This window comes from Passer domesticus, chromosome 13 (genome assembly GCF_036417665.1).
Source record: "Passer domesticus isolate bPasDom1 chromosome 13, bPasDom1.hap1, whole genome shotgun sequence".
NCBI classification, from domain to species: Eukaryota; Metazoa; Chordata; class Aves; order Passeriformes; family Passeridae; genus Passer; species Passer domesticus.
Window position 1 is genome coordinate 8820140 of NC_087486.1, and position 26752 is coordinate 8846891.

The 26752-nt window shown below is 47.0% G+C and overlaps 1 protein-coding gene and 1 long non-coding RNA gene across 5 annotated transcripts; one reads left to right on the top strand and one right to left on the bottom strand.

Moving 5' to 3' along the window:
• Positions 1 to 3941: 3941 nt before the first annotated feature.
• SLC25A48 (solute carrier family 25 member 48) lies at positions 3942 to 19652 on the bottom strand. 4 transcript variants are annotated; one of them, XM_064387831.1, is made up of 8 exons: positions 19610 to 19652; positions 14463 to 14506; positions 10618 to 10689; positions 9710 to 9962; positions 8273 to 8521; positions 6918 to 7051; positions 5189 to 5318; positions 4423 to 4621 (listed from the first exon to the last, which is right to left on the bottom strand). In XM_064387831.1, the coding sequence occupies exons 1-7, from the start codon at positions 19635 to 19637 to the stop codon at positions 5196 to 5198; spliced, it is 903 nt and encodes a 300-aa protein (XP_064243901.1). In that variant the 5' UTR covers positions 19638 to 19652; the 3' UTR covers positions 4423 to 4621; positions 5189 to 5195. The 4 variants fall into 4 exon arrangements, with proteins under 4 accessions (XP_064243903.1, XP_064243901.1, XP_064243900.1 ...); XM_064387830.1 differs by lacking the exon at positions 19610 to 19652 and adding an exon at positions 16456 to 16599; XM_064387833.1 differs by lacking the exons at positions 5189 to 5318; positions 19610 to 19652 and adding an exon at positions 16456 to 16615 and having other exon boundaries at positions 3942 to 4621.
• LOC135280079 (uncharacterized) lies at positions 16815 to 22035 on the top strand. The gene is made up of 2 exons (XR_010347151.1): positions 16815 to 21751; positions 21898 to 22035. It is a non-coding gene; the product is annotated as an uncharacterized LOC135280079 (long non-coding RNA).
• The last annotated feature ends 4717 nt before the right edge of the window (positions 22036 to 26752 follow it).

Below are 26752 nucleotides of genomic sequence, written 5' to 3' on the forward strand. Positions count from 1 at the left end.
CAAATTTTTCTCCTTGTGACTCAAGGTTATCCATTGCTTTCTCCATCACTCAAAGAGGACCTTTGTATTCTCTTCAGAGACTGGGTGTTGTACAGCCCAGTAGCCTTAGAATTTCATCCTTAATAAGCAAGGATTTCTTGATGTATCCAGCACTTTATATCTTACAGTGGAATTGCACATGGGACCTCTAAAACCCCTTTAAAAATACACTTCTGCTGCACAAGTTGGTGCAGCAGAAAGGTTGGTTGCTCCAATTGTGTCTGATTCTGGAGCTCTCACAGGATCTACAGTTTAGGAAAACTGCCTTGAAAATCAGTGTGACTACTTAAATTTCCCCTCACTTCATGGCTTCATTCCTTTTGGAGCCTGTTTCTGGAAGCATACTCTACATACTGCTCATCTAAGCTGGCAGTGATCAGTCTGTGCATGACTGAAGGAGCATATACAGGAAGAAAATGGCTTTAGAGAGAGGAAGCTTTTTTATGCAGTTTCATTATTCAATTTAGCATTTTAACTTCTTCCCACTTGTCTCCTTGGATCTCATAATTTTTCTGGCTCTAATTTTTTTCTTAGCAAGTACAAGACATTGGTCTTCTTGGCTGACATGAATGCCACGCCTAGGAGAAGAATCGCTACTACAACAACTTCTATGACGAAACAAAAAACTTCAGATAAACCAAAGAGATATATCTTAATGCCTGCAAAGACGTCACCTACTCTTCTATCTCAGAAAAAGAGAAACTAAGATGTGGACTGTGATGTTGCCTTCCCCTGTGGTGGGGAAACACCAGGCAGGGACTCCGAGGCATGAGAAAATCTCAGCCTGGCCTAGAGCCATATGAAATTATTTACGTTGGAAAAGACCTTTACAGGCAGGGTTTCAGTAGCTGCTAAAACTGCTGGGAAGCTGCTTCCCACTCTATGCACTGTAGACATCAGAAAGCTTCTCCCAGCCCCAGAGGCCTTCATCCAGGTCAGGGCTGTTTTCTAGAAAAACAGATTCTCACTGGGAAATTGGTTCCTGTTTGATTTGGTTTCTTTCAATTAAGGAAATAAGCTGCTGTTTCCACTTTTTCCTTTCATAGCACTACATAGTTTATAAAGTGTGAAAAACAGCCTGAATCTCATTAAGTAATACAGGCTGTTGTAAGAGCTGGAATGCCACCAGAGACGTGAAAGTTGGGCAATTACAGACTTATTTGAGGGATGACAGGTCTGAATATGCTTTCATAATCCAGGCAACAAACACATAGAAGTATGTATCCATGGTTTTTCTGGTCTCCCTTCTCACTTTTTGACCATTTCAGCATGGACTGCATTTATTTCAGAAATGAGGGGCTCTATAAACACCTTGAACAGCCTGCCAAGCAGATGGCTTCTACCACTCCATCATGTGTGGGGAACATGCCACTGATGGCAGGCCAGTACAGACACAGCACTGACAAAGGAGCTGGGCCCATATTCTGAATTCTGTTGACACAAGGGTTTTCTTTCTTGTAATTCAATTACAACATATGTAATCAGTGCCCTACTGAATCAGCTGTGTGTCTGTCTGCCTGCCTCCCAGGAAGGGCTGTTTTGAACTCCCATCACCAGGTCCCTGAAAAATTCTTTGGAGATCCTAATTTTTATCCATGGAAAATTATAGTGATTTTATTTCCAAAAATTAATGCATTTGATATATGATACAGAGGATTATTCAGATGACACAGACTTGTCAAGTCTCTGTGTGTATAAATTTTAATTGCCATCCCTCATCTTTGGGACATAGGGCTGGCCCCCTGTGGTGTCGCACAACCCCAGCACCACTGGACCTCTTTCACTGGTGACACAGCCACACACTCACTACTGCAAAAGCAAGACTGAGCAGTCTATCAATCTCCATGTGCAGGGATCATAGACCCATAGAAGGGTTTGGGTTGGAAAGGACCTTAAAGCTCATCTCACCATGGGCAGGGACACCTTCCACTAAGCCAGGACCCTGTCCAACCTGGCCTTGAGCACTTCCCAGGGGTGTGATCTGTCACAGCGAGGGGTGTCACAGAGTGCTGTGCCTCAGAAGCTGCTTGTCCCAACCCCAAGGTCACCAGCAGTGGCCCAGAGGCAGCTGAATCTCCTTCACAGTGGCCTGTGCTGCTGTCACCCCTGAAACCCTCATGCTGTAGCCCGGAGTTGCTTTGCCTCTTTTGTGGTTTTTCTGCGAATGCTAATGGTGTAATGCACTGATTAACCAGTGTGTCCAGCCAGGGCTTGCCTCCAGTGCTGCCAGAGCAGGGCAGCCTTTGGCAGGGCAGGGTCATCCCAAAATCATCCCAATCCAGAGGCTGTGCAGTGTGGGGCTGCCCATGGGGAAGGGAATGTGTGCTGGCTGGGCAGCAGAATGAAGAAGAACAGAGGGGTTGCTTGGCAGCTCCAGTGAGCAGCACATGCCCTGCCAGGGATGAGGATGCCATCAAGTGGCCAAAGCTTTATATTCACTTCCACTTGATCTTCATGACTTTATATTTATGTTTTATATATTTATATCATGTGAATTTATATTATTTAGAGTAACTTTCTGCCCTCTGCTCCCTTTCCACACCAAGTTGCCCATGGCTCTCCCTGACAACTCCTTCTGGCAGGTGTGTGCCACATGAGAGATTTGTCCAGACAAATCCTGGGCTCCAATCTCAAAGTTGGTTTAATTGGATTACTAATATAATGAAATATCACTGTGCAACTCCAACATGAGAGAGCACCGAACAGATCAAACCTGGGCAACATGAGGGCAGGATCATGCAGATACACAGCTTGTTATGAACTCATCAATTTAATTCTTTCATGATCCATTTTACATTATGCAGGCAGATGAACACACCATTTATTTGCATTAAAAAATAGTCTGCCTAAGTATTATCCCTGGAGACATATGATATTATCCATCTAAAAAACATGTTTTACATGCAGTAAAATAGGCAACATGAAAAGGATGAGTCCTTAAATGCAGCCAGCAACAAATACTTGTGTGAAGGATCATCAATTTTTTCCATATTGTTTATTAAAAACTGTTCCATGTATCCCAAAGAACATCAAAGTCACTGTGAGCCTTTTGAGATGAAGCAACACCAGCTGTTTCTCCCCCATTTTAAGGCCAGTTCTGGAAGCACCCACACTTCTGTTTTTAATCTGGACCCCACTGATGAAGAGCACAAAGAAGGTGACCCCATTTCCAAGTACTGCTCCAGACCCAAAGTTTTAGGCACTTTCTGCTGTGATCTTCAAGTGTTGTGACCAATTCCCCCATTCATCCAGGGAAGAGGACATAGGAGTTTCTCATTCCTACCCCTCATTTTCTGGAGGAAAGCTGGACAGCTGTTCCACATTGTCTTCAGAAACCTTGTTTTGAAGGCATCTGCTGAAATTGCAAGCACTGGGCTTTTCCCCCAGAGCTCTTCTCCAGAGGAAGAGCTGTTCCTCTAGAACATTTCCCAGATAAAGTGTTGTCCTAGATTATTCCCCCATGTCGTGTCCCTCTGCATGTGAGCCCCCTTGGCCTCTCCTACCAGTGCCACCAGAGTCCTCTTGTCACAGCAAAGCTGGTTCTTCTTGGGCTTTGGCATTAAAAGCTCCATGCTTAGAAAATAAATCCTAAGGATATTTAACAGCATAAAGAGAAAAAGCATTGTGCAAATGATCTTGTAATAATTGAGATGCTGAGGTAGACCAAAGAGAGACTGGGCGTGCCCCAGTGGTCTCAGTAGGATTCCAGCAAGGAGCTGGAGGTCTGAAGTATGCTGTGTCCTAATTTGGTGATGGTCTGCTCATGGCTACAAAGAGATCTGCAAGTTTTGGCAGCTGCAAAGTCATGTCAGGGAGCTCAGCAGGTCTAATGAGATACCTCAAGCCAGTCCCTGGAGGGCTGCACCGGGCAAGCTGTGTAAATTAATAGGCAGCCTTCTATATGAAATGCAAACTTGGTTTATTGTTTTCTGTATATAAAAAAAGCATCTTAGTCTCTGAATTTAACATCCTTCTGTTTCCCAATTCAATTTATACTTTGGATAACAGACTGAAGATGTTGAAGCCTTTACATTTTTCATGATAATGTGTTAAATTGTGCCAAACTGTGTTGTAGAGCACACGTGTCTGTATGGGAGGAGTCACCCACTTCTTTGAACCTGAAAGCAAGCTAGGATTTGGTGGGAATCCAGAAAAAGCACCTGTGTACCCACTGCATTTCCTCCTTTCCTTGTTCACCAAAGAAGACGAGTGTTATATTGCCGTGTCATACAAAAGACGCTCCCTTGGTGATTTGAGGTGGGCTGGGTTTGGGTACATCCCTTGGGAAAGGGAAGTTCTCTTCCTGGTTCAAAACAAAAAAATGCCATTGGTGAAGAAGCCCACCATCACCACCATAATTACTAAAGTGCTCTTAGTCAACAGTGAAAGATTTGATAATAAAATAGTCTTTGGGTTTGATTGAGCTGGTGCCACTTTCGGAGTGCTCCATGGACCACGTGTCCACAGCAGCTGCTGCAGGTGCAGGGTGGGAGTCTTCGGTCAGGGCAGCTGAGCCCTCACCAACACCACACTGCTGATCTGGCTCAGGAAGGCAGGAGACTTTCTGGTCTTCTTGGCAACACTTTTGAAATAAGAAAGAAGTAGATTTATGAAGTACTGCAGAAAACGGCAAAGATGGTCAAGAAAAATCTTGAGTATCTAGCTGCTAAAAAAGTTTCTTTAATCAGATATTTTTAATGCTGCTCCTTTATGCAACTCCAGGTTACTGAGGGAAAGAGTAAAACAATGACTTGATAGTCAAGGCACTTTGAAAGAGCTTAATTTCATATCTGGAACAAGGGAGGAAAGAATACTGTGCAGGGACTATAGTAAAAATGATATTTCAAAACTTAAAAAATATTAGAGAATAATCCCCTTTCAATTTTTTTATTTCTGATTGATATTAATTAAAATAATCACAACAGTCAGAACAGATTACATCTCCAGGAGATGTGGACTGAAACTAAAGCCCACTGGCACATTTGCGGTCTGCTCTGAATCCCACAGACCCAAATTGTGTTTGGCTGTTCAGGTGTAGGTACCCATCTAAGCTGTACGATTTTCAGAGGACCTATACAATTGCAACTCTATTTGATTCAAAGATTAATTCTGTAATTTTAGTAAAGCTAGAGGGTCTTTATGTGCTGACCTGGAAGTTAGGGATTGGTCTCAGCTTGGCATCTTTTCATTGCTTTGAGAGAAAGTTCATAGCCAAGAAACATGGCTGCACTTGAGGGGAATCCTCTTATTGTATTGACCAGGAGGCCCCTAAAAAAGACCTGTTGGGAATGGAGCAAGGTTAGAGCATAGGAATATATGGACTATTTTAAGAAGAGAAAGAAAACATTGAATGAAGTGATGGTGGGATTCTGAAGGATCAGATCTTTTGGGTTTGCTTGGAAGATATGCTCCCACTGCTGGTCTTGGCTGATGTCTGCACTGAGGAAGGGGAGCACAGTGGCAAAAGTCACTGGTTTGACATCATTGTGCTCCTCACTACAAACACCACACCCTGGTGTGTGTGAGAGAGTGCACAAACTGCTCACTTTGGGGTGAGTCTGCTCACAGTGTGACGGTTCCAGGAGGGATTTCTGCTGGCTTACTTCTTACAAAATCACTCCATTAACCACCAAGGTTCATCACCACAAGTCACTAATCTAAACACCCAAAGTTCAGAATACATGTGAAAAGGAACATCAACAATCAATTTTCCAGGCTTTATAACAGCAAAGTTCCCACACCTACTGTAAAAAACCACAAAAAATCTTGGCCCCAAGATCAGAAGCCCTTGGATTTAAGCATATAACCAATTTTCCACACCAAGTGGAATGCACAAGGCAGGTACCTTTGAGCCTGTGCACCCTGTCCCCCATCTGACTGTCCAAGAACAGTCCTTAGCATCTCTCCAGGTGTTTGTGCTTCACATGAATGTGACTTTCTTCACTCAGTGGCAAAAGCTGAACCAGACCACAGGCTCCTGAGACAGCTCGCATAACATAGTGGCATGTTGGCAAATACTGAAATAACACTGATTTGTGATTTTTCAGGTTATTTTCCTGGTCACAACTTGTTACATTTCTCTCAGAATGTGAAAATTAACACTTTGAAGCTAAGAAACCACGTGCTGTTCTGATGTTAAAGATAGATTTATTTCAATATCAGAAGACGTTACTTCCACAACCATGCCTTGGCAACACAATAAAGCTGTAAACCCTTATTCTCTGCCATTCACAGTTAACTGAAGCAAAGTTTGCAGGCAGAACAAATATCTTTTATTGCACTAACAAAGTCAGAAAAGAGAGATAAGTTTTTTGGCACGCAGCCCTTCTTCATGTTCGAAACCAAAGCAATTCTGATATAAGAACGCTGACATTCAACTCTATCTTGGTGCAAAACGAGGGCAAGCAGTGCAAAAGCAGCATTAGTTCCACCAAAGCTTTGCCCAAGGTGACCAGACACACCCAGAGTGCCAGGACAGTCCCACTGGAATCAGTTTATTGACACTGAAGTCAATGGGAAACATTTGACCCCTGCATTTTGCAGAAGACTCACAGAGGTAAGACTTTTTGCCTCTGATTTATGATAAGTCAAATTATATCCGTGATTAAGTGCACTAACATGAAATGTTGAAGTTAATTACACCAGCAGTGTGTGACCCCTCCAGTCATTCATTTCTTCATTATGTAACATGTATTATAACTCTCACCATTTTGATTTAGAAGGAATCTACACAATAATTACCTATGCCATAAAAATAATTTAGCACTAACTGGCTTTAGTTGTCTCTCAACACTGCAGACAGGTTTTTAACAGTTACTGTATTTTCCAACTGACAATTAAATAACTAATAACCAGATTTAACTTCAAATGTCACTTACTTTTAAGCCCTCGTTCTGGTAGCTCTGCAAGATGCAGTCAAGGGTCCCTTTGTACTGGTTTAAATAAACTCCATCTGCCTGAATTCGACTTTTCACAACATCCATTGGAGTACATACTGCCCAGGAAACGGCTCCTGGAAAAATGCAGAAGTAGCTGAATAATTCCTTCTCTCTACTTCCTTGCCCGCAGGTCAGTGAACTCAGAAATTCACATCTATCACATCATATCCATGCGATTTTCATTCAGGGCATTCACCCTGCTCAGGCACAGAAACAGTATTTCTGGGAGAATATTCCCTGTTTCTGGGAGGTGTTCAGATTTTGGAGGTGATGCTGCTGATCAGGTGCAGGCAACCCAAGAGGGGCTTCTCCATATGCAAATACATTTTTTGCTGTGCTCCTGGTGGAACATGGACATACCATGGGAAGAGCCTGAGCTGCTGCTTGGGGCGATTTCAGAAAAAAACAGAGTCTTCTGATAATTCCATTGTAAAGCAAAGTGTGAGCTGAGGATACAAATAACGGGTAGGTGCATCTCAGGCTGCCAGGATTAAGATCCACACAGTGAGATACCCTGTCATTCCTTCAAAGAAATGCCTATTTCCATTGATCAGCCTGCAGTTGAATGTGATGGTTTGCCTCTGGGAAGATCAGTACATGACTGCAATCCACGGCCCAGCTGGACAGACTAGAGTTTGTCTGGAGCTACATGAGTGTTGGGACACACTAGAAAAGCTATCCAGAGGCACCAGGGGCCTCTTTGTTTGAGGAGAAATGGAGAAGGCATTTTGTTATCATTACCTGAGCTAAGGATTGACTTGTCTTTATGGATCTGCAATTTAGAGATGACCAAAAAGTCGGAAGTGGGAGTAGGGGTAACTTTTCACATGGTGGGAGCACATATGCCAGTTTTACTGGCAAGGGTACATATGGAAAAAAGAAGAAGAAGATAGTAACAGTCAACTGGGCTTCTGCTAGGTGTGGGTAGGTGCACGCCCTCCTGGTGGGCAGCCAACAGGTTGAAGTCCTCTTCTGGAGGCATCTTGGCTACCACATATCCCTGGCAATGTGACTGGCAGGCTGCCCTGAGGCATACAAAGAGATGAAGGCACTGTCTGTTCTCCTCTTCACTGACAATGAGCCTAAGTCTGATAACACGACTTCCATAAAGTTTGTCAAGTCATAAAGTGCAGCTGTGGTGCCAGGCAACCCAGCCCTGGGGAAGGAAGGTTCAGTCCCATGTCCTCTGCTGGTGTTCAGGAGGATGCAGTGGCCCTGGAGTCACCCTCGCAATCTGCCCTGAGAACCTTCCTGTTCTTGTTTTGCCAGTGCTGTGAGGAAGTAAAGGTGCTTACCTGCTACACCCCCTGCCACCCAGATGGCGAAGGCATTAGGAGCAATGCTTCCATGAGGAGTTATCCAGTCACAGAACATTGCGTACGGGATAAAATAGGCGCAGTAGCCAGGAACATCCCTCAGGAGCATTGCTACGTTGCCTCTGTATATTCCTGGTATCCCCTCTTTCTGTAGGATTGTCCTTAAGCAGTGAATTGGGCCTCGGTACACAGGAGATCCAGGAGCTGTGGAATTTAGTTTAATGTTTGCTACAAAGAAAAAAAAAAGATATAACTGTTGGAATAGATATATTGCCACAGATTAAATCTAATCAAAGCCCATTGCCATTGATTAGAAGTCACTGCCATCCAGTTGCTTCTGCTGGGGTCAATAGATAACATGGGGAAAAAGTTTTAGGAGAGAGTATGTAGGTCCATTTTCAGAAAACCAGTAGATACTTCAGACAGATTTTCTTAAATGCAGGGCATACCTCCCAATAGGTATGTGCCCAGTGAGACTTCCAAATTAGTTTAAAGTCTTGTGCCAAATTTTCATGGATTTTAACTTCAACTTATGCCAAGTCACACCTCTGAAAGCCTTAACATCTTCAGAGTCTGGCCCTTCCCATGCAGACCAAGTTGTTTTTCTAAAAGGCATTAGGTTTCTAAGCTGCACAGAGGCTTTAAAAATGGACATAATATTGTTTTATAAAAGCAACAGAAAAATGCCAGCATTTCACAGTTAAACACCATGACTGTAATTGTGAGAAAAGTGAAATGCTGGAATCCAAGCTGTTCAGCTCTGAAGCTGCTCCATATCTTCATTTGGCTGTGCATGTGCTCTGGTGGGGTTTGCTCCATGCTGCCAGCCTGCAATGGAATTCAGCTGCTGTCTAAAGCTGAAGCAGCTCCATCTGCCTTGTGGTCAAGGAACAGCCACCCAGTGCCATTCTGCTGGTGTCCCCTCCTGACCCAGCCTGCTCACACCTGAGCTATCTGGCACCCTGTGTGAAATAAGTCAGTTTTTAATGTAAATGGGAAACTTCTGCTTTTTGACCAGAGAAGGGTGGAATAACAGACGTTTATGGGCAAATATATGTGGGACTGATAGTGTGCAGAGGGAGATGGGGAGCTGGCATTGCTGCTGTCAGCCATGGTACTGCTGCTGGGATCTCCAGGGGACCCCACAGCTCAGGGACTCACAATTTCTGCAGCTTCTGGTCTTGAGCAGACCTCTCTCATGTTCTTTATAGATCCCAAATGTCTGGAAATGCTATTGGTAAAAACCCTTCCCTTGAGCTGAGCAGGATGGGATCCATCCTCGGGCAAAAGGGAGAATTTTTAGCCCAACTGCAGCAGCACAAGGCAGCAAAAAGCCCAGCCTTGACCAAAGCCGTAAAGCTCTGTGCACGTACCAAAGACTGGCAGAGACAGGAAGACGAAACTCTTGCTTCCTACCTTTGGTGCACGGCTGTGTTTGCATCTGCAGCCTTATCTTGACCAGTTCCACGGGAGTGCCAATGCCCACAGAGATGACCCCAGCCACGAGGCTGGCCAGAGTCATGTCGGTGAGCGAGGGCGCGGCGGCCGGGTCCCCGTGGCGGAGCTGGCTCAGGAGCCGCTGCGTGTTGTTGAAGACTCCAAACACCACCGAGCTGTAGATGCCAATGCTGGCCAGTGGGAAGGACATGCCCTTGAAGAAGCCTGTCAGCTACCCAGGAAAGGGAGCAGGGCTTAGGAGACTGAGCAGGACTGAGCAGTGTAAACCCCAACTTGTCTATCGGGTTAGAAATCACAGAGTCGCACAATGGTTTGGGTTGGAAAGGACTTGGAAAGTTGTCTCGTTCCAATCCCCTGCCATAGTCGGGGATGAAATGCAAATCCAAGTAGCAGATGTCTCCTGGAACCAACTGTTTGCACATGCTGAGCAAAGGAAATTGGTTCATGCTGCTAAAGGCTTATAAAGATTGTGCAGAATACGGGACATGGCTGAAAGCACAGGAACCCACATAGAAGTGCCTCATATGGGCAGTGTTTGTTCTGGCTTCACCAAAGTCAGCAAAATCCTTGTGGGAGACCCCTGCCAGTGGGATCAGGCAAAAGAGTCACTGTGGATGAAACCCCTGTGGAGACATTATCATTCCATGCCATGGATCTCCCTTTTCCCTATAGCAGTCACCAAGTGGTGACTTAACCTTAGAGTTAAGCAAGAGAAGGCTGTAGGGATTTGCAGGCTCAATTGCATAAACTTTATTGGTCTTTATATAACTGGTGTCAACAGCATTTTGTACAATTGCTTTATGCATTTATCTATTTATTGACTTGCACTTTCTACCAGCACAGTTAATGTAGGATGAAGTACTTACAGACTCATTTCTGTACACAGTGAGAACACACTTGAATGTATTTCCATATCCTTGTCCAGCTTGCAAACGAGTCTGCAAAAGACATTTGTAAAATGCGATTAAATCCTGTTTCCAGCCCAATGGAGGCTCATGCTACGTAAACAAAGTGTACTTTGCTTTGAGAGCACGTCCTTCCTTAGTCGTAAAGAGAACTGAGCAATAAAATAAGATATATGTGCATCCACCCTCTTGAACTTTGCCAGAAGCAAGGCTAAGCAGGATCTCACAGCCTGAAGCTCTCTGCAACATCTGGAATCAATGACTGTCAAATTGCTCTCCAGCCTGGACCAGCCACCCTGACCCAGCACAGCAGGCTGCTGGTGTGCAGTGCTGTCATTGCCAAGGGCCTGATTTATGTGGAAATTGGAGAGTGGTGTGGTCTTCTCCATTTGGAGACTCTCAGGGAAGGCTGGGATGTGTTGCCAAGAGAGGAGAGGTGAGCTCCCCTGGGAGACTTCTGGGGCACTTCTGCTCCAAGGTGGATTTTAAGACATAGAGATACTAATTGGAGCTAAAATAATTCAGCACCATCTCAGAAATTCTCCATGTTTCACTCAAAAATAGTTTAATATAATTTCAAAAAAGGACATTTTATTTCTGGAAAGCAAATTGGTTATACACCTTCCAAGAGATGTAAGAAATGGCATGTAGGTCACAACAAAGCCCACAGGATTAAACATTTCCCCTTTTCATATGTATATATTTGGATCATCTTCCATTCAAGCTGCTCACAAGGTTGCACTAGAAGCATCCTAACAAGGGATGCATTTTTTGGGCTTAGAGGTGTGCAAGGAAAAGAAATCACTGTTCACTTCACAGCACCTCAGGCTTCATCTTGGCTGAGGCCAGAGCTCATTTGCTATAGAAAGACACACATGCTCCACCAGGAATGTTTTTAGGAAATGGGGACATTTCTGACTGTGTTTATCAGCACTGCTGCTAGCAATGAAGGCTGAAGGGACAATGCCAACCCGTGCTGGAGGGATGGCATCCAGTCCCATCCACTGGTTCAGCCCTGATTTACACCAGAGTGAAGCAGGAAATAATTTGGGAATTTAAAGCCCAAAGGAATGTGTGTCTGCCAGAGTTCATGACTGGTGGGAGCTCTTGGATGGCAAGCAGCAGGTTGGATGCTACAATCACTTGGCCCAGAGCCCTGCAAGAGGCTGCCAGTGCTGCCTTGGGACCCTGGCAGGAGCAGCAGGGACCAAAGTCTGTGTTCACCCCTCAGCCCAGGCTCAGCCCTCACCCTGGGGTGGCTCCATGCAGCTCTTTGCACCCAGGGAGCATCCCTGCTCCACTCCAGGCCTGGCCAAAACCACAGAGAAGCAGCAGCCAAAGCAGAATCTCTCCTGAGCACTCAGAACAAGCTGGTACATGCAGCTGCTGCCATGGCACACGTTGTGCAATGTGGGCAGGCTCAGGCCAGGGCTGCAGACTGGGTGCAGTGACTCACACTGGGGGAAACAGGGGAAAGTGGCTGCACCCTGAGTGGCCCAGGACAAGGTGACCCCAGTGCCCAGCCCTGAGTTCCCTCCTGGCTTCATCTTAGCCCAGACATTTCCACTTTGCCTCCTTGGCTTGTGGTTGTTTTTTTGGTTGTTTTTTTTTTTTTTTTTTCTTTTACTCAGTAACCAGGTATTTAGAGGTTCAAGTTAATATATTTTTTGAGTAACTGGGGCCAATTGAGTGTTCTCACAATCTGGTTCTCACACATGTCCCTTAGCTAATCTGTTAACACCCAGCACTGAAATCCCTGCTGGCACCTGTGACAAAGTCAGCTACTACCAGTATGGATATACCCCTGGAAGGTTCTCCTTTTTGTTATGTTTTGATTAGATAGGGCTCTTGGGTGACACCCAGAAGCTGAAGAAAGTTCTGGGAAAACAAATGCAATGGGTAGGATGGTAAAGGTGAGTAAAGGCACAAGTTTTAGAGTTTTGCAAGGATATAGGAAAAAACAGCTGCTGTGGTTTGATGGAAGCTGCAGTGATGGGAAGAGGTGGCTGAAGGGGGAAGAGGAGATGCCACTTACCCCACAGAGCCTTATACTCAGCCCTGCCTCCTCCCCCAGATGGGGAAAGACACCTGATCCCCTGGAGGCTGCAGATTCTGCTGAGCAGCCCCTTTGCTGACCTAGTGCTGTGTAAAAACTCTCTTTTCCCCTTTCCTGCTGCTGAATTTGGAACATAGCAAGTCTGCCTACTTGGTATTCCCAAGGCAAGGCCTTGCCCAAAGCCAAGAGCAACAGAGGGGGCAGCCTGACAGTTGTCTTTATAACCACTGAAGGATGGGCTGGCTCTTTCTTGGCATCCAAACTCGATGTTTCCGAGCAGGATTCTCATGGCCAAACTCCCCCAAGCCAGGCAATGATGCCATGGCCACCAGCCTGAGTTGGGGATTGCCTTGGCAGTGCTGGGCAGAGCCTGCCTTTGCTGCCTGTGCCCTGCCCAAGGCTGGGTGGTGTGGGCAGCCTTGTGGCTCATCCTGCATGGGGTCTGCACCCACCTCTGCACGGGGATGCCCTTGGGGCTGGTGTCACTTTAGCAGCTCAGAAAGAACAGGGCTGGCTGGGCATCTCCTGATGCCAGGAGAGCCTGGTGTGTGCAAGGGGATGGCTGTGATGGCTGGGGAGGGGATGTGGTGTGGGTCATGCTGGGCCCTGCCTCCTTGGCATCACCCTCCAAAGGGTGGAGGGTGCAAACATGACCAGTGGCTGTTGGGTTTGCCACAGCTGGCAGCCCTGCCTGGTGCCAGAGCCAGGCTTGAACCAGAGCAGGGAACACAGAGCCACAGAATTGCAGAATAGCTCGAGTTGAAAGGGATCTTTTAAGGCCATCTCATTCAACCTCCTGCAGTGAGCAGGGACATCTCCAATAAACCAGGTTGCTCAGAGCCCCATCCATCCTGCCCTTGAATGTTTCGAGGGATGGGCATCCCCTCACCTCTCTGGGCAGCCTGTGCCTGTGTTTTACCACCTTTTTTGTATAAGACCTCCTTATATCTAATCTAAACCTATTCTCTTTCTGTTTAAAATCAGTACCCCTTGTCCTATTGCAATGGGCCCTGCAAAAAATTCTGGTTTTATTTTAGACCTCCTTCAAGTACAAGAAGGCCACAATAAGATTTCTTTGGAGCCTTCTATTCTTCAGGCTGAACAACCCCAACAATGGCAGAGAAGCTAAAGTGATGAAAGCTGCCCAGAAATGCCTGGACAAAAAAAAGAAAGGAGCAGGATTGTCCTCCCTGGCTCTGCAGCAGTAGGGATTGTCAGCTTGGTTGAGTCAGGATGCACTGGTATGTGCATGGGCTTGTCTGCATCATGCTGACAAATACCTTTTTTCTTCTCTAAATCCTTCAGATGGAGAAATAATTATCATGAGGGAATCATAAACACTGTGTGTCACAGCCCTGGGATAACAATTTCAGAACTCTGCCCTTCCAGCATTACCAGCACTACTAGGAAAACATAAAAATGTGCCTGCAGCAAAACAGTTCCCTCATTGCCCTTTGAATACTAGTCTGTGGCAAAGTTCAATAAAACATTGGCAGAACTGTTCAGTGAACCACACATTAAGTAAGGCCAGGTTAATTTTCAGCATTAATTCTTCACAGAGGAAGTTGCACATATCAGTCAGTTCTTTCAGTTTCTCATTCAAAATGAGCATTGGAGAGGAAGAAAGTCTGTGAAAACATTCCAAACTCCCCTTTGGGAAAAGTAAGGTCCTTTGAGGCATCAGCTGGAGAGAAGGTCTGAACTGGTGGGGGTTTGGGTGGTGACAGGTGAACACAGTTCAGTGTTTTACCTTGACCGTGTCCAGGGGATGGCCCGCAAACACACTGGCAACTCCTGGGGATGAAAGCAAAGCATTATGCACAACACTGAAGCTTTTGTGGCAGGAGAGGATGCAATGGGTTTAGAGAAGAGATTTCCATAGGAACAGCTGTAAAGGGCCCAGGCAGAGCAGTGACCAGCAGGATGCCCCTTCCCTGACAACAGCTAAAAGCTGAGCTTCAACACTTTTCTGTGTACACTCTCCTGGACTCCTTCAGCTTTACATTCCAAAGGCACCAGAGAAGGAGAACTCATGTTTGTATATCTTGTCCAGGACCAACCCCTTTTGCACTCCTGTAAGCTCACACAAATGTTTAGCCTCAGAATGGTGAGATTCCTGTTCAACACAAGGCAGTGCTTTCTCCTGGCTCAGAGTGGTGTCCTGACTAGCTGGTTCCATTAGCTGACTCCTAACAGGACCTGCAAATTCCTCATCCTTTGCTGTTTTAGAGCAGTTTATAGAGGTACCTGTCAGAGAGGATTCAGACACAGGGGATCCTGCTCTGTCCAGTGCCATCCTGCCTTCCTCCCCATGGTTCTCTGGGGAGCAATTCTCCCATATTCTCTTACCTTTCACCCACCTACTCACACCACTCACTGCCAAGAGCTCTTGTGGCAGCACAGAGCACAGTTTGGTTTCCCTCTTCTCCAGGAGAATGGAACACCTGTGTGCCATGGCCAGGATATAGTTTTGTGTCTGTGTTGCAAACAACACTGGCAGGTTTTAGGGTTTGTGGAGAGTGGGTAAATTGTGCTGCTTCCTCACCAGTAAATCTCTGTGCAAACCAGTGCCCACAAGTGCTTTTGGGACTACATGTAATTTCTCACTCATAGTGGATTAGTACTGAAAAGAGCATCATGTCCTTGGTCAACACATTATGACTTTCTAAAAATGTGTTAAAAAATGTCTCCTCCCAGACCTGGGACCACCCGTGGTCTAGTGCTATGCATGAAAACTCTCAGCTGTCACTGCTGCAGAGCACGGGTGGCTGTTCACCTCCCAGGACATCCTGTCCATTGCCTGGGGTGTGCAGCAACAGCACAGGGCAGCGTGGCAGAGAGCAACCACAGCCTACAGAGATCCAACAATCAGCTGCTCACGCAAACCTTTGGCAGAGGTTTTTGGGTTTTTTAGTCTGCTAACTTATTAACCTCATCTGGCAGGACACCTGCGAGCCACTTCACACCCTGCTCCTGTGTCGGGTCTGAGGGGTCACCTGAGCAGAGGTTTGCTCTGTGGTACCTGGTGACTCTGTCCTGCTGCAGCCCCGGGGCAGCAGAGCTGGCTGCCCTCTCAGCTGGCAAACCAGCGGGCATCTCTCAGTTCAGTAACCTTGTCCCGTTACTGACGCCTCTACATGCAGTTTCCTTCCTTTTCTTTCTGTTACCTGTTTCCCGGAGTTTACCATCGGAATTCCCGGCAGACAGGCTCAATCCCTGCCGTGTGGGGCGGTGGGACGGCGGGGTGAGGACCCGGAATGGGGACACGGGGATCCCGGGCTGACAGCTGCCAGCCCCTTTCCAGCAAGGACGGCAGAGCCGGCGGGAGCTGGGGGCATGCGGGGGCTTCTGGAAACCGGCCCCGCACAGCAGCATCACAAGTGCTAAACTTGAATTTGAACTATCGCGCCCGGGGAAGTGGGATTAAACCGCACTTGTGTGTCCCAAAGCAAAGCGAACCGTGGGAGACGCCGGGCGGAGGCACAGACCGTGGGTGCCCCGGGGGGTTCTATCGCCGGAGGGGTTCAATCCCGGGAGGGGCTTTATCCCCGGGGGTGTTTATCTCCGGAGGGGTTTATCTCCGGAGGGGTTTTATCCCCGGAGGGGTTTCATCCCGGGAGGGGTTTTATCCCCGGAGGGGTTTTATCCCCGGAGGGGTTTCATCCCGGGAGGGGTTTCATCCCCGGGTACCTCCACCGTGCGCCCTTCGCCGCCTCCCCAGCCGCTCTCTCGGCATCACTCACCGCCCACCAAGCCCGCCACGAAGTCCTGCAGATGGAGGCTGTCCATGCTGCGCTCCCGGCGGGCAGGGGCTCCCCTAGAGCAGGGATCCCGGTGGACAGGGGCTCCAGTCGGGCAGGGATCCCGGCGGGCAGCGCTCCCCGGCCGTGCGGCTCCGCGCGCTCCGCGTTCCGCGCCGTTCCGCGGCTTCCAAGCGCTGTGACATCACGCACCGCGGCTTAAAGCGCCGCGGGGGCCGCGGACACCGCCCGGCCGGGGCGGGGAGGGTCGCGGTGCGGGCGGGCGGGACCGCGGCTCGGCCGGCGGGATGGGGCAGGCAGCATCGGCCCGGGCGGGGCACCGGGCAGCGGCAGGAGCAGCGCCGCTCCTCGGGCAGGCAAAGGGGAACGGGGCTCGGTGTGAGCGGGGGAACAGGTAGCGGTGTGGGGAAGGTATGTGCACTCGCGAATTGAAGATGGAGGTACAGAGATAAAGAGTATTGCACCCTTAGTCAGTCGAAAAATATCCCCGTTCCCTTCACTGAAATGACTGTGTTGTCGTTTGAGGAGATACCCCCAATTTTTGTATGCTCTTTCCAGGAGATAACTCCAATTTCTTTATAATCTTTCCAAGAGATAACCCCAATTTCTGTATTTTGGGAAGTAGTGAACAATTGCCCCTCTGAATGATCCCTTCTACACAGTATTCACAATTTTCTTATATATTGGTTACATGCTTCTCCCTCTGTCCTGTCTTTCCCAGAGTCAAGATTCCAGATCTGGTTTATTCTGCTTTCATGCAGGACATTCCTTTTCACCCTGCTCAATCATTTCTGTTTAAAGTCTTTCAACTGTGCAGCCAGAGCCACAAGTGATAGGAAAGAACCACTCAGCAGAATAAAGATATTTTCCGTTTTGATCTCAACCCCTTTTCTGGGGATTCCTGACATGCCTTTCTGATCGGGGCTGAAGGCTGGGCTCCCTCTCTTGAATCACAAATACCTGATCTTGAGCCTAGCCTGGCTGTTGTGCCTCCTCTGTGGCACTTTCAAATAGTAAATCTAATGTTTTACACCTGAACAGCTCAGCACAGGACCTCCTCACCATCCTCAACCCGCTCTCCTTGTGCTCACCAACTCCATCAGAAATGTCCTCTTGGACTTCAGGAGCATGACTGCTCCCAAAAAGATGTCTTGGCTCTTGGCCACTGTACACATACATCTGGCTGAGGTTTATACTACAGCCCAAAGCAAATTTTATTCTGTCTCAGCTAGATTTCTGTAGGAGGCAGCTCCTTGGGTCAGTTTTGGAGGCTTTCTGACAAGATTGGCATCAGGTTTGCAACATTTCCTTCCTTAAATGCAAGGTTGGATTTTCTTGAAATGTATTTTGTCTACATGTTCTGATAACTATAGAAAGTGTTGGTAGCTCATGAGCAAGAAATTCTGAATGCCAAAGTACTGGCTGAAAATATAAATATTTAATTTTTTTCCTTAAAAGATTGGTATTTCCATTGCTAAATTATATATTCCACAAAAAGTCCTTAAAACAATGTTCCCTTATGTGCTTGCACATACACACAGGAAACCTTACCACCGAGTTGGCTGAAGGGGGCTTTTGTCTAGAAATTGCTTATAGAAATTTAATATTGTCTGCATGGTTATCAGCTCAGATAATCTACACCTGAAACTTTAGATTTTTCAATGCATATAACAATGCTCATTCTTCCTGAGGAAGGTTTTCCTGAAGCACCAGGTCTCTAATGAATTTTGAGGGAGACTGTGGTCCTGGATAAATGTTGGAGAGAACATGTGTGCACAAGCACTGTGGAAACTTGTCAGTTATTTGTTTTCTTACACTTGCTTTCTTCTTTTTAGAAGAAATATTATTCCACACATACACTAACACAGAAAAAGGGTTTTGTCCTCATTTTTCATGCACGTTTTCTTGCATGACCAGAAGAAAAGCTGACTGAATGAGGTAATTATTCAGATAGCACATTAATCATTAATCATATGAATTCCCTTTAACTGGGAGTAGCACATTTCCATGACAAATTCAGAACATCTGCTAACTCAGGCAGAACACTGGACATGGTCTTTGTGCAACACTGAACCTGGAGCTGAAACCACGTGTTATGGAGAGTTTAAAGAGCTCCTGGCCTAGAGGAGGGAGGCAGGGGCAGGCTGAAGGGAGATGCCCTTGCAGCTGTCCCTGTGGACACCCCCAGGGGTGCAGGATGCTCGAGGCTCCTGCTGACAGCAGTGCCCACAAAGCTGGGGGTGATCCCAGGGTAGGCAGGGACCTGCGTGCAAGCCAGGACAGTCAGTGTTTGCTCAGCCCCGCAGTGCCCTGCTCCTCTGTGCTTTGGCAGGGGGTGTTTGTCCCTGAAGCACAGTGGCTGCCACTCAGAGAGGTTATCCTCAGTGCCAGCTGTGGACTGGGAGCAGGTGAGTCACTCCCAGCCAGGCTGAGGCACCTCTCTGCTTATGCACAGCTGAGCCTGTGCTGCAGCTCCTTCTGCTGCTTTGAGCAGCCTGGCCTTGTGGAAGGTGTCCCTGGAACTTTTAATGTTTTAATGTCCCATCCAACCCAAACTGTTCTAGGATTCTATGATTCTGTGATTTTTACCAAACTGGACTGAGCTGGGACCCCAAGCAAAGCTGCTTTTGGGCAGTGGTACTGGCAAGGGCATCTTTGCTCTCAGGAGTACTTTCCAGCACGCTGCCACATCCAAAAGCTTGGGGCTCTTATCTCCGCCTGCTGCTGTCAAATACAGTTCTGTTTGTGGAGAGCTGTGCACACACCTCCATCTCCCAGCTGGCAAGGCATCTCCTTTTACTGGTGACAGGCAGCAGTGACATATGGAGAGCTGGGAAGGGACCCATCCTTTCTGCTGCTCTGAGTCCCAGCCTGGCTTGTAGCCACTCACAAGTGCTGGTCAGAGGGAGATAAGTGTGGTTTCGATTAGGGATGAGGAATTCTCTTCCCCCTGCCAAGAGGGAAGCAGGGAGATTGTGTCATCCTGAACACTCTGGATTCTGTCCCCTTCTCAACTACAAACCTTTTTTTTTCTTTCTTTTCACAGAGCACCACTCTCTTTTGACCAGTTTACATAGTTTCCACAGCAGGTTTATAATGCTTCCAATAAAAAGGAAGGAATTTCCCACTGTCTTACCTGGAGTGTATTTATTCTTGGAGAGCATTGCAGTGAAGGAACTGGGACAGACTCAGGAACTTATGGTAGATTCACGCTTAACTGCTCTGGGAATTAAAGAATCAAACTCAGCAGAGACAGAGTATGTTAGAGATAGAAAGGAGTTATTAATTCCATATCCATCTGTAAATAATTTCTGGGCTAGGATGCATTTCACTGTAAGTTCGCTTTCAAATTCTCTTTACATATTCCTTTTAAATTCTTTTAAAATATTAACCTGTTAGTAACAAATAATGGCTTAAGCTCAGCCCTGCTGGACAAGGTACAAGTGAAATTAAACCTCACTTCTGCAACCAGAGTCACTGGTACCACATTCCAATGCTCGGTGTCTCTTTGAGGGGCTGAGTCACACAAGCAGAGCCCAGTAAATTAAAAAAGCAATGTACAAATAGTCTGAAGCAATGTGTAAGTGACGGTAGGAGGACAACTTCATGGCTAGAGCAACCAGACAGACCCAGGCTGTGGGAAGACATGTCAGGGGGCACATAGCAGAAATAGTTTTTCCCTCCAGGAGCTACCAAACAAGCCTGTTTCTGTAGGCAGCAAAACATGAGTGCTTGCTCTGCAGGAATGTGCATGGCAGATGAATTAGAGACCAGAAACAAACACACCAGAAACAGACATGGAGGGCCCCACTGTGAGCAGCTGAAAAGCTCTTCTCTTCCCTTCCTTGTCCAGGACCTGGGGAGGGTTTGCTAGAGGAGAAGCACTCCAGGAAGAGCTAGGCAGTGAAGGGAATCCTCTGGTCTTTTCATTATCTGTATCTATATCATCCATATCATATAATCATATCATATCATATCATATCATATCATACCATCATATAATACAATATAATCTCTCTATCTATTTACTTTTATTTATTTAGGGAACTCTTCTGACAAATGCCTGAAGTAGCTGCTATCCCATGAGAAGATCTCTCTCCAGACCTACAGGCAAGACCCAGCTGATGCAGTTCCATGGTGCTGCACAGAGCTGGGACCGACTGCCCTCAGCCTCCAGCAGCAGGCATCTAACATATCTGACATATCTGACATATCTAACATATCTAACACATCCCCCCAGATCCCAGCCTGGCTGAGCACCAGCCAGCAGTCAGGGCAGACATTCCATGAGCAGCTCTCAAACTCCATCCAAGACCTTTCCTGGAGAGAGATGAGCAGCCCTGTCCACTGCACCGAGCTCTTCCTCTGCCACAATTCCTGGAGAGCAGGAGAAGCAGCAGTGTCTGGAGCTGGGTGAGCTGCAGCCACGCTCCCACCCAGGCAAGGCTGACTGTCCCACAAGCTCAGGAGGTTTTGGCTGAGATGAGCCAGCTCAGCAGGACATGCTTGAAGCTGAGAGCAGAGCAATGCTGTAAAAGCCAGCTGCAGTATGGCAGCAAAGGTGTTCTTCTCTGTCTTGGCATGAGGACTCATTGCTCCCATTGCCTGGTTCATTTTCCACACAGCAGCTATTGGTAAGACCTGGAAAGAGCAGGAGGTTTCCCTGGCAGAGGTAGCTGTGCAGGTGATATGTGGTTGTACTGCTGATGAGTCTGAGTGGAGCATTTGCCCAAAGCCATGACCAAGCTGCTGAGTTTTGACGGTTCCATCATCAGCTCATGGCACCCAGCTCAGCCCCACCATGCTTCATGGTCATGTCACAGAATGGTTTGGGTTGGAAGGGACCTTAGGGATTCTCTCATTCCACCCTCTTGTCATGGGCAGGACACCTTCCACTAGATCAGTGTGCTCAGGGCTCCATCCAAACTGGCCTTGAACACTCCCAAGGATGGGGCATCCAACATTCTCTGGGCAATCTGTTGCAACCTCACAGTAAAGAATGAGAAGGTGTTGGGAAAAGGGAGAAGGTGTTGGCCAGGAGGAATCTTTTCAACACTTGAGACAGGATTTATTCCTTTGAGCTTGACATTTTCCTTCTCAGTTCTCTGCCTGGGCAGCCCCCTTGGGCATCCGAAGTGAGCTGTGGCTTGTCATCCAGTGAGAACCTGAGATCAGGTGTACACAGTCCCACTGCAGACATCCACATTTAGGTAAAATAACCCCCCACTCTTGTGTTCCAGTCTTGTGTAAAGCCAGACACCAGGGAGAGCCTCTTCAGGTGAGATGTGTTCAGTTTGAGCTCCAAACCCCTTCTGCTGACATGCATTGGCTAAATACCCCATCTGCAATACCAGCAGGTGAGTGCACAGTATCTCACACAAACCCCACTGGCAATTATAAATTAGAATAAATCCTTCTTTTCAGCTTGTGGAAGCTGGATGTCTAACTCTCTAGAAACATAAATGGCAAACTGCACCGTGGCTTTTGTAAATCACCTTGAAAATCTCAGTCATTGTGAGTAATTAAAATATTCAGTTCTAAAATTAAATTTAAATGGTATAAGGGCTGTGTGTGTGTGTTTATGATTGTCTTTCATGAAAAAATTTCCTCTGTGTTTACCCCTCCAAACATTCTTCCACCTTGTTTAATATTCTGTTGCAGGAAAGGGATTTTGTGTAGGTTGCCAGGCCCAGCTGGGCTGGGGTAGAAACTCGTCATGGGTGGAAGGGAGCAGGCTAACTTTACAGGATGAACACCCTGTTTGCTTGGAAACATCTCTGCAATCAATAACACCAGGGAAAGGAATTGCACACAACACAGTTAACCAGAGATTTCAAAGTTGCAAATACCAGTCATGGTGCTTGAAAGCTGCAGGAAAATTTACATGAGAGAAGCAAACACCACTGCTTTGTGGGCAATGCTTTGATTGAATGGGCACAGTGAGACAGTTTCTCATTTGTGTTAATGGAGAAGCATCCTTTGTTTGTGTTCAGTCTCGCTGATTCCCTGCTCACAAAGTCCTATTTAAGCCCCATTAATTCACTGTGGAGTCGATAGGAAGAATTTGTGTTCATCCTTTCCGGAAGGTCTTGCAGCATCACTGTAGTGAAAGGAGAAATCAAGACAGCATCAAGCTGAGAAGGGCTTGGGTAGGAAAAATCAGCAGACTGAAGATGGGAAAATGGGGAGCAGAGCCTTGGATCTACTGGAGAAATCCTGTTCACTCTTTGCAAATCTCTCCATGGCAATTATCTGACATTATAAACAGGACTCCAGGAAGGTCCCTCTAGATACTCCTTGATGTTCAGTAAAGCAGGGAAGAGTGCTGCACCTTCAGCTGTGGATTTTGGCTCCAGGAGCTGCTGAAGATGAGGAATGCCTGCTCGTGGCTCCTTTCCCTGGGACATGTGTGTGACTTGCCCTGCAGCTCACTGAGGGCTTGTGTGGGGAAGAGCTGCCCATCTCCTGGACAAACAAGGAAAGCAAATACACTGGAGCAAAGAGCCAGGCCTCCTGCTGGGCTTTAGCAGAGGGAGCTGTGGCAAACATTGCAAAGGAAAAAACCCAGCCAGTGAAATTCTGGCAAAAGCAGTTGCTAATGCCAATGGTCCCGTTGCCATCCAGGCAGCAGGGTGTCACAGTCTGGGTGCTGTGAAGGGTCACTTCCCTGCATGACAGCACCTCCCACTGGTTTTGGTGTTGCCATGGGGCACGGGGGTGTCTCAGCACCCATGTCCCCACGCTGGGCTTCACAGCAGGAGCTGGGTCCTTGTGTGCAAATCCTAGAGCTTTTCACTCTGGAAGTCTGTGGATCAGAGCCCAGATCTGGTCTGAGTCGTGTTCTTGTGGTGTCTGTCCAAAGCTCAAGGAAATGTTTATTCTTCAAAATGTATTATTTTGCCAGTGGCTCGTTCCTGTTCATCCCTGCTGTCATTCCAGAGACACCATCAGTGTCTACAGCACTACCAAAAGGAACTTATGCACAAAAACTTCAGGTGTTTGTCACAGATGCAATACTGAGTAACTTACCTTGTTGCATGTATCAACACTTTTTCTCCAAAACCTATGAAAGCAACAGAAACAAATTGCTGCAATGTGCTTCCCGCAGCACCAAGAGCCAGATTTTGGTACCTTGAGAACGCCAGACCCCCAAGGACCTGGGCCTGATGTGTGATAATATTCGGGCCGACAGTGCCACCAAAAGGAAATAGGATAAATTACCCGTCCTAGAAATGCCTCCTGACGGTGTTTTTGGAGCAGTTTCCCCGGCTGCCCTCGCTCCAGATCTCTGCTTTACCCCTTCCTCTGTACATCTGCCTCTGTAAGAAACACTCACAGCCTTCCTGAGGCACAGGGGAAGAGAAATTATTGATTTAGCTGGGTCTCTTTTTAGCGGCTGAAGGTATTTCCAGCTCTATAAAATCATATAAAATTGCTTGACTACTAAATTACAGCACATGGACAAATTTTATTCTTTGTTTTGGAAAACATATTCCCCATGTGCTGCAAAATAACATTTTATTTGCTTGTGGTTAACTGGCATAATTTTATTATTTTGTTTCCAAGCAGGCACAATGACAAGAAATGAAACAGAGTTTGCCCAGATCTTTAAAGCACCCATTACTGTAGCTGACTTTGCTAAAGTGACGGCTTTACATTAATCTGACGGGCTTTACATTAAGCTGGTATCACAATTGCAAGTTTATCCGAATTTAACGAGAGCTCACAGTCTGCATTTGCAGAGGAAGATGGATTCAAACGCTGGATTCAAACACCAGGCTGGTGTTCCCTGCTCCGGCAGCCGGGGCGGCTGCAGAGGGAGCTGCTCACACACCGGTGCCGAGATGGGCTCTGCTCGGCAGGACAGAGCCCTGGCATGCAGAGAGGTGTTCAGTTTTCCTCCTGGGATGTCACTTCAGGCTCTGCACAGAGCTGGGTGCTACAGCTGCATCTGAGGACTTTGACAGAATATGACAGAGAAAAGCACGTCCCACCCTGCCTTGGTTTGGTGCCTTGGATAAAACACTGTTTGGATATGCAGCATAGCAGGATCTTGTAGCTCCTGCTGGGTCTCGGCACACCATGGGTGTCCCAAGGTTTGAGGGGGGAAAAGCCAGAGAAGGGGGTGCAGTGAGGCCAGGCTAATCACTTGGAGCAGAGCAGGAAGGATCGATGAGCTTTGCACAAGCTGGGTTTTCCTTGCCGTGGGGGAAGGATCTATATCCCTATTTCTTTTTAATCTGATGATGAGGAAACCACAACTTGGCCTCCCTGCGCTGGTGAAGTATAAAAATAGTCTTTTATCACAGTCTTAAGGATCTTTGTCTCTTCCCAGGATTTGTCACAAGCTGTTATTTGTTTCACCAACCTGAAAATGTGCCATTTGTTCCTGAGGAATGGTCCAGGCACAGCCAGGCTGTCAGTCCCACCCTTGGGGCTGAAAGCTGGAGCTCTCCTGCAACATCACGTGTCAGGAGTCAGTAATTCACTCCTTTGCCATCATTCAAAACTTCATCTTCTCTTTTCAAAGGCAGCTTCTTACCCTAAATAATGATAAAACCAGGCTGTGCTACTACTACCAAGTGCTGCTTTCAGCCCTTTCTTTTGACTTTCTGTTTCAGAGGAGCACAACACGGGTTTCACTGTGGTGCTTGCAGGGGACACCAGGATGGGGCAGGGATGAGGACAGGGGTGCAGGTGGCAGGTGATGGTGGGGACCACGAGCCCTCTCCAACTGTGGGACAATCCTGAGGAGCTTTTACAGGACTCAGCAGCTAGGATAATTTTTTCATGATGGCTTTTAAATCCATTTCATTTCAGCATTAAATGAAATTTGCCTTTCTCATCATCAGCTACCCAATGGTTTAGAAAGCCATTTTCTTCCCTTAAAATTCCTGCCATGGTTTTGCTCCTGGCTGCCCTTGGGTTTCCTCTAATCCTGCCTCTCTAGCAAAGGCAGCTGCAGCTCCCCCTCTCCTCCAGACCACCTTGAGGACCATGATTTTCAGCATTTGGCTCATCACCTATGCAATTATTTTCCATTCAGAGGATACACACTGGTGCCAGCCAACAGATGCAGCTAACAGACTGGTCTGAATGGGCCAAAGGTAATGGTGACCTTTCAAGTTCTGGCTGTGACATTTTTACAGATAGAATATTTTTACCTGCTTAGGTTTTCTGGGTTTGTTTTTATTTGTAATTTTTTTTTAAATTATAGTTTCAACATAATTTTTCCAGCTTTCTGCCTTTCCCTATCAGGAGGAGTAATGTCAGAGGAGTCAGTTCAAAGCTGATTGAATTTTTGTTACTACTGCTGTGTGAGCATGTGGTGGGGAATAGGCTCTGGAGAGTGGGGGTCCTCCCAAGGGCAGGCTGGGACTGTGCAGGGAGGAGGCAGAAAGCTCCTGTTTCCAGCCTCAGCATCCCCTCAACAGGGCATGTGGTATCCAGCCCGTCAGCCCTACCACTCAAACCACAGCATTTTGCTTGCAGAAAGACAGGAAAAAAAAGACAGAAGGGAGAAAAATGTTCTCGGTGAGGGACTTAGAAGAAGCACCAGAAGACTTGTTCTCAAATTATCCCAAGATCATTCTGTTCCATCCATCACTGCTGCTGCTGCTCAGTGGAAAAATCACATAAATAAAACCAGTCCAGACCTGCTGTACATGAAGGCAAGCAGAAACTTCCAGCTTGTTTCATTACCCCACAGCTGCTTGCTGCTGCATGGAGTTTTCTTCAGTTGGTGTGAACCAAATCTCAAAGCTGTAGGCACCACGCCTGGATGTGCTGTGACTTCATCCCTGTCCCTTCTCAGGTGGCCTGCTCTTCATCAGCAGATCCCGGGGAGCCCAGAGGGAAACAGGGAAATAGCTGCAGCAGGTGGTGCTAAGGCTGTGTTCTGCTATCCCCAAAGTCACACAGTTAGTGCAATTAATGCAATTAGCAGTGCTGGGGCCAGGATTGAGCTACCCAAGCTGCTGCTCTCGCTGCAGCTCACCCCAGCACAGACTCACAGCCTCTGTTTTCTCCTTTTCTTTTCCTTCTGTGAGTTTTTATGTTTTATTAACTCTCAGAGTTCCAATTGTCCTCATCTCTCTTCCATCTTTCCCTCATGAAACAGCAGCAATGATTGGTGAAAAAACAAGAAAGGTTGTTTGTGGTTTTTCTCCCTAACTCTTTCATTGCTGGTGATTCACGAGTGCCATGATTTCTCTTCGTTTCTGCTGAAGTTTTCAGTAGTTCCTTCCCCTGCCCATTCTGTGTAACAACTCAGTCTGAG

Excerpts from the sequence above, each read along its gene's own strand:
- SLC25A48 (XM_064387833.1), bottom strand. The coding sequence starts at position 16,501 with ATGGACAGCCTCCATCTGCAGGACTTCGTGGCGGGCTTGGTGGGCG. Across the intron at positions 8,522-9,709 it reads AACACAGCCGTGCACCAAAG|CAAACATTAAACTAAATTCC; the intron begins GTAGGAAGCAAG and ends TTTTCTTTGTAG. Across the intron at positions 4,622-6,917 it reads ACCAGAACGAGGGCTTAAAA|TGTTGCCAAGAAGACCAGAA; the intron begins GTAAGTGACATT and ends TTATTTCAAAAG.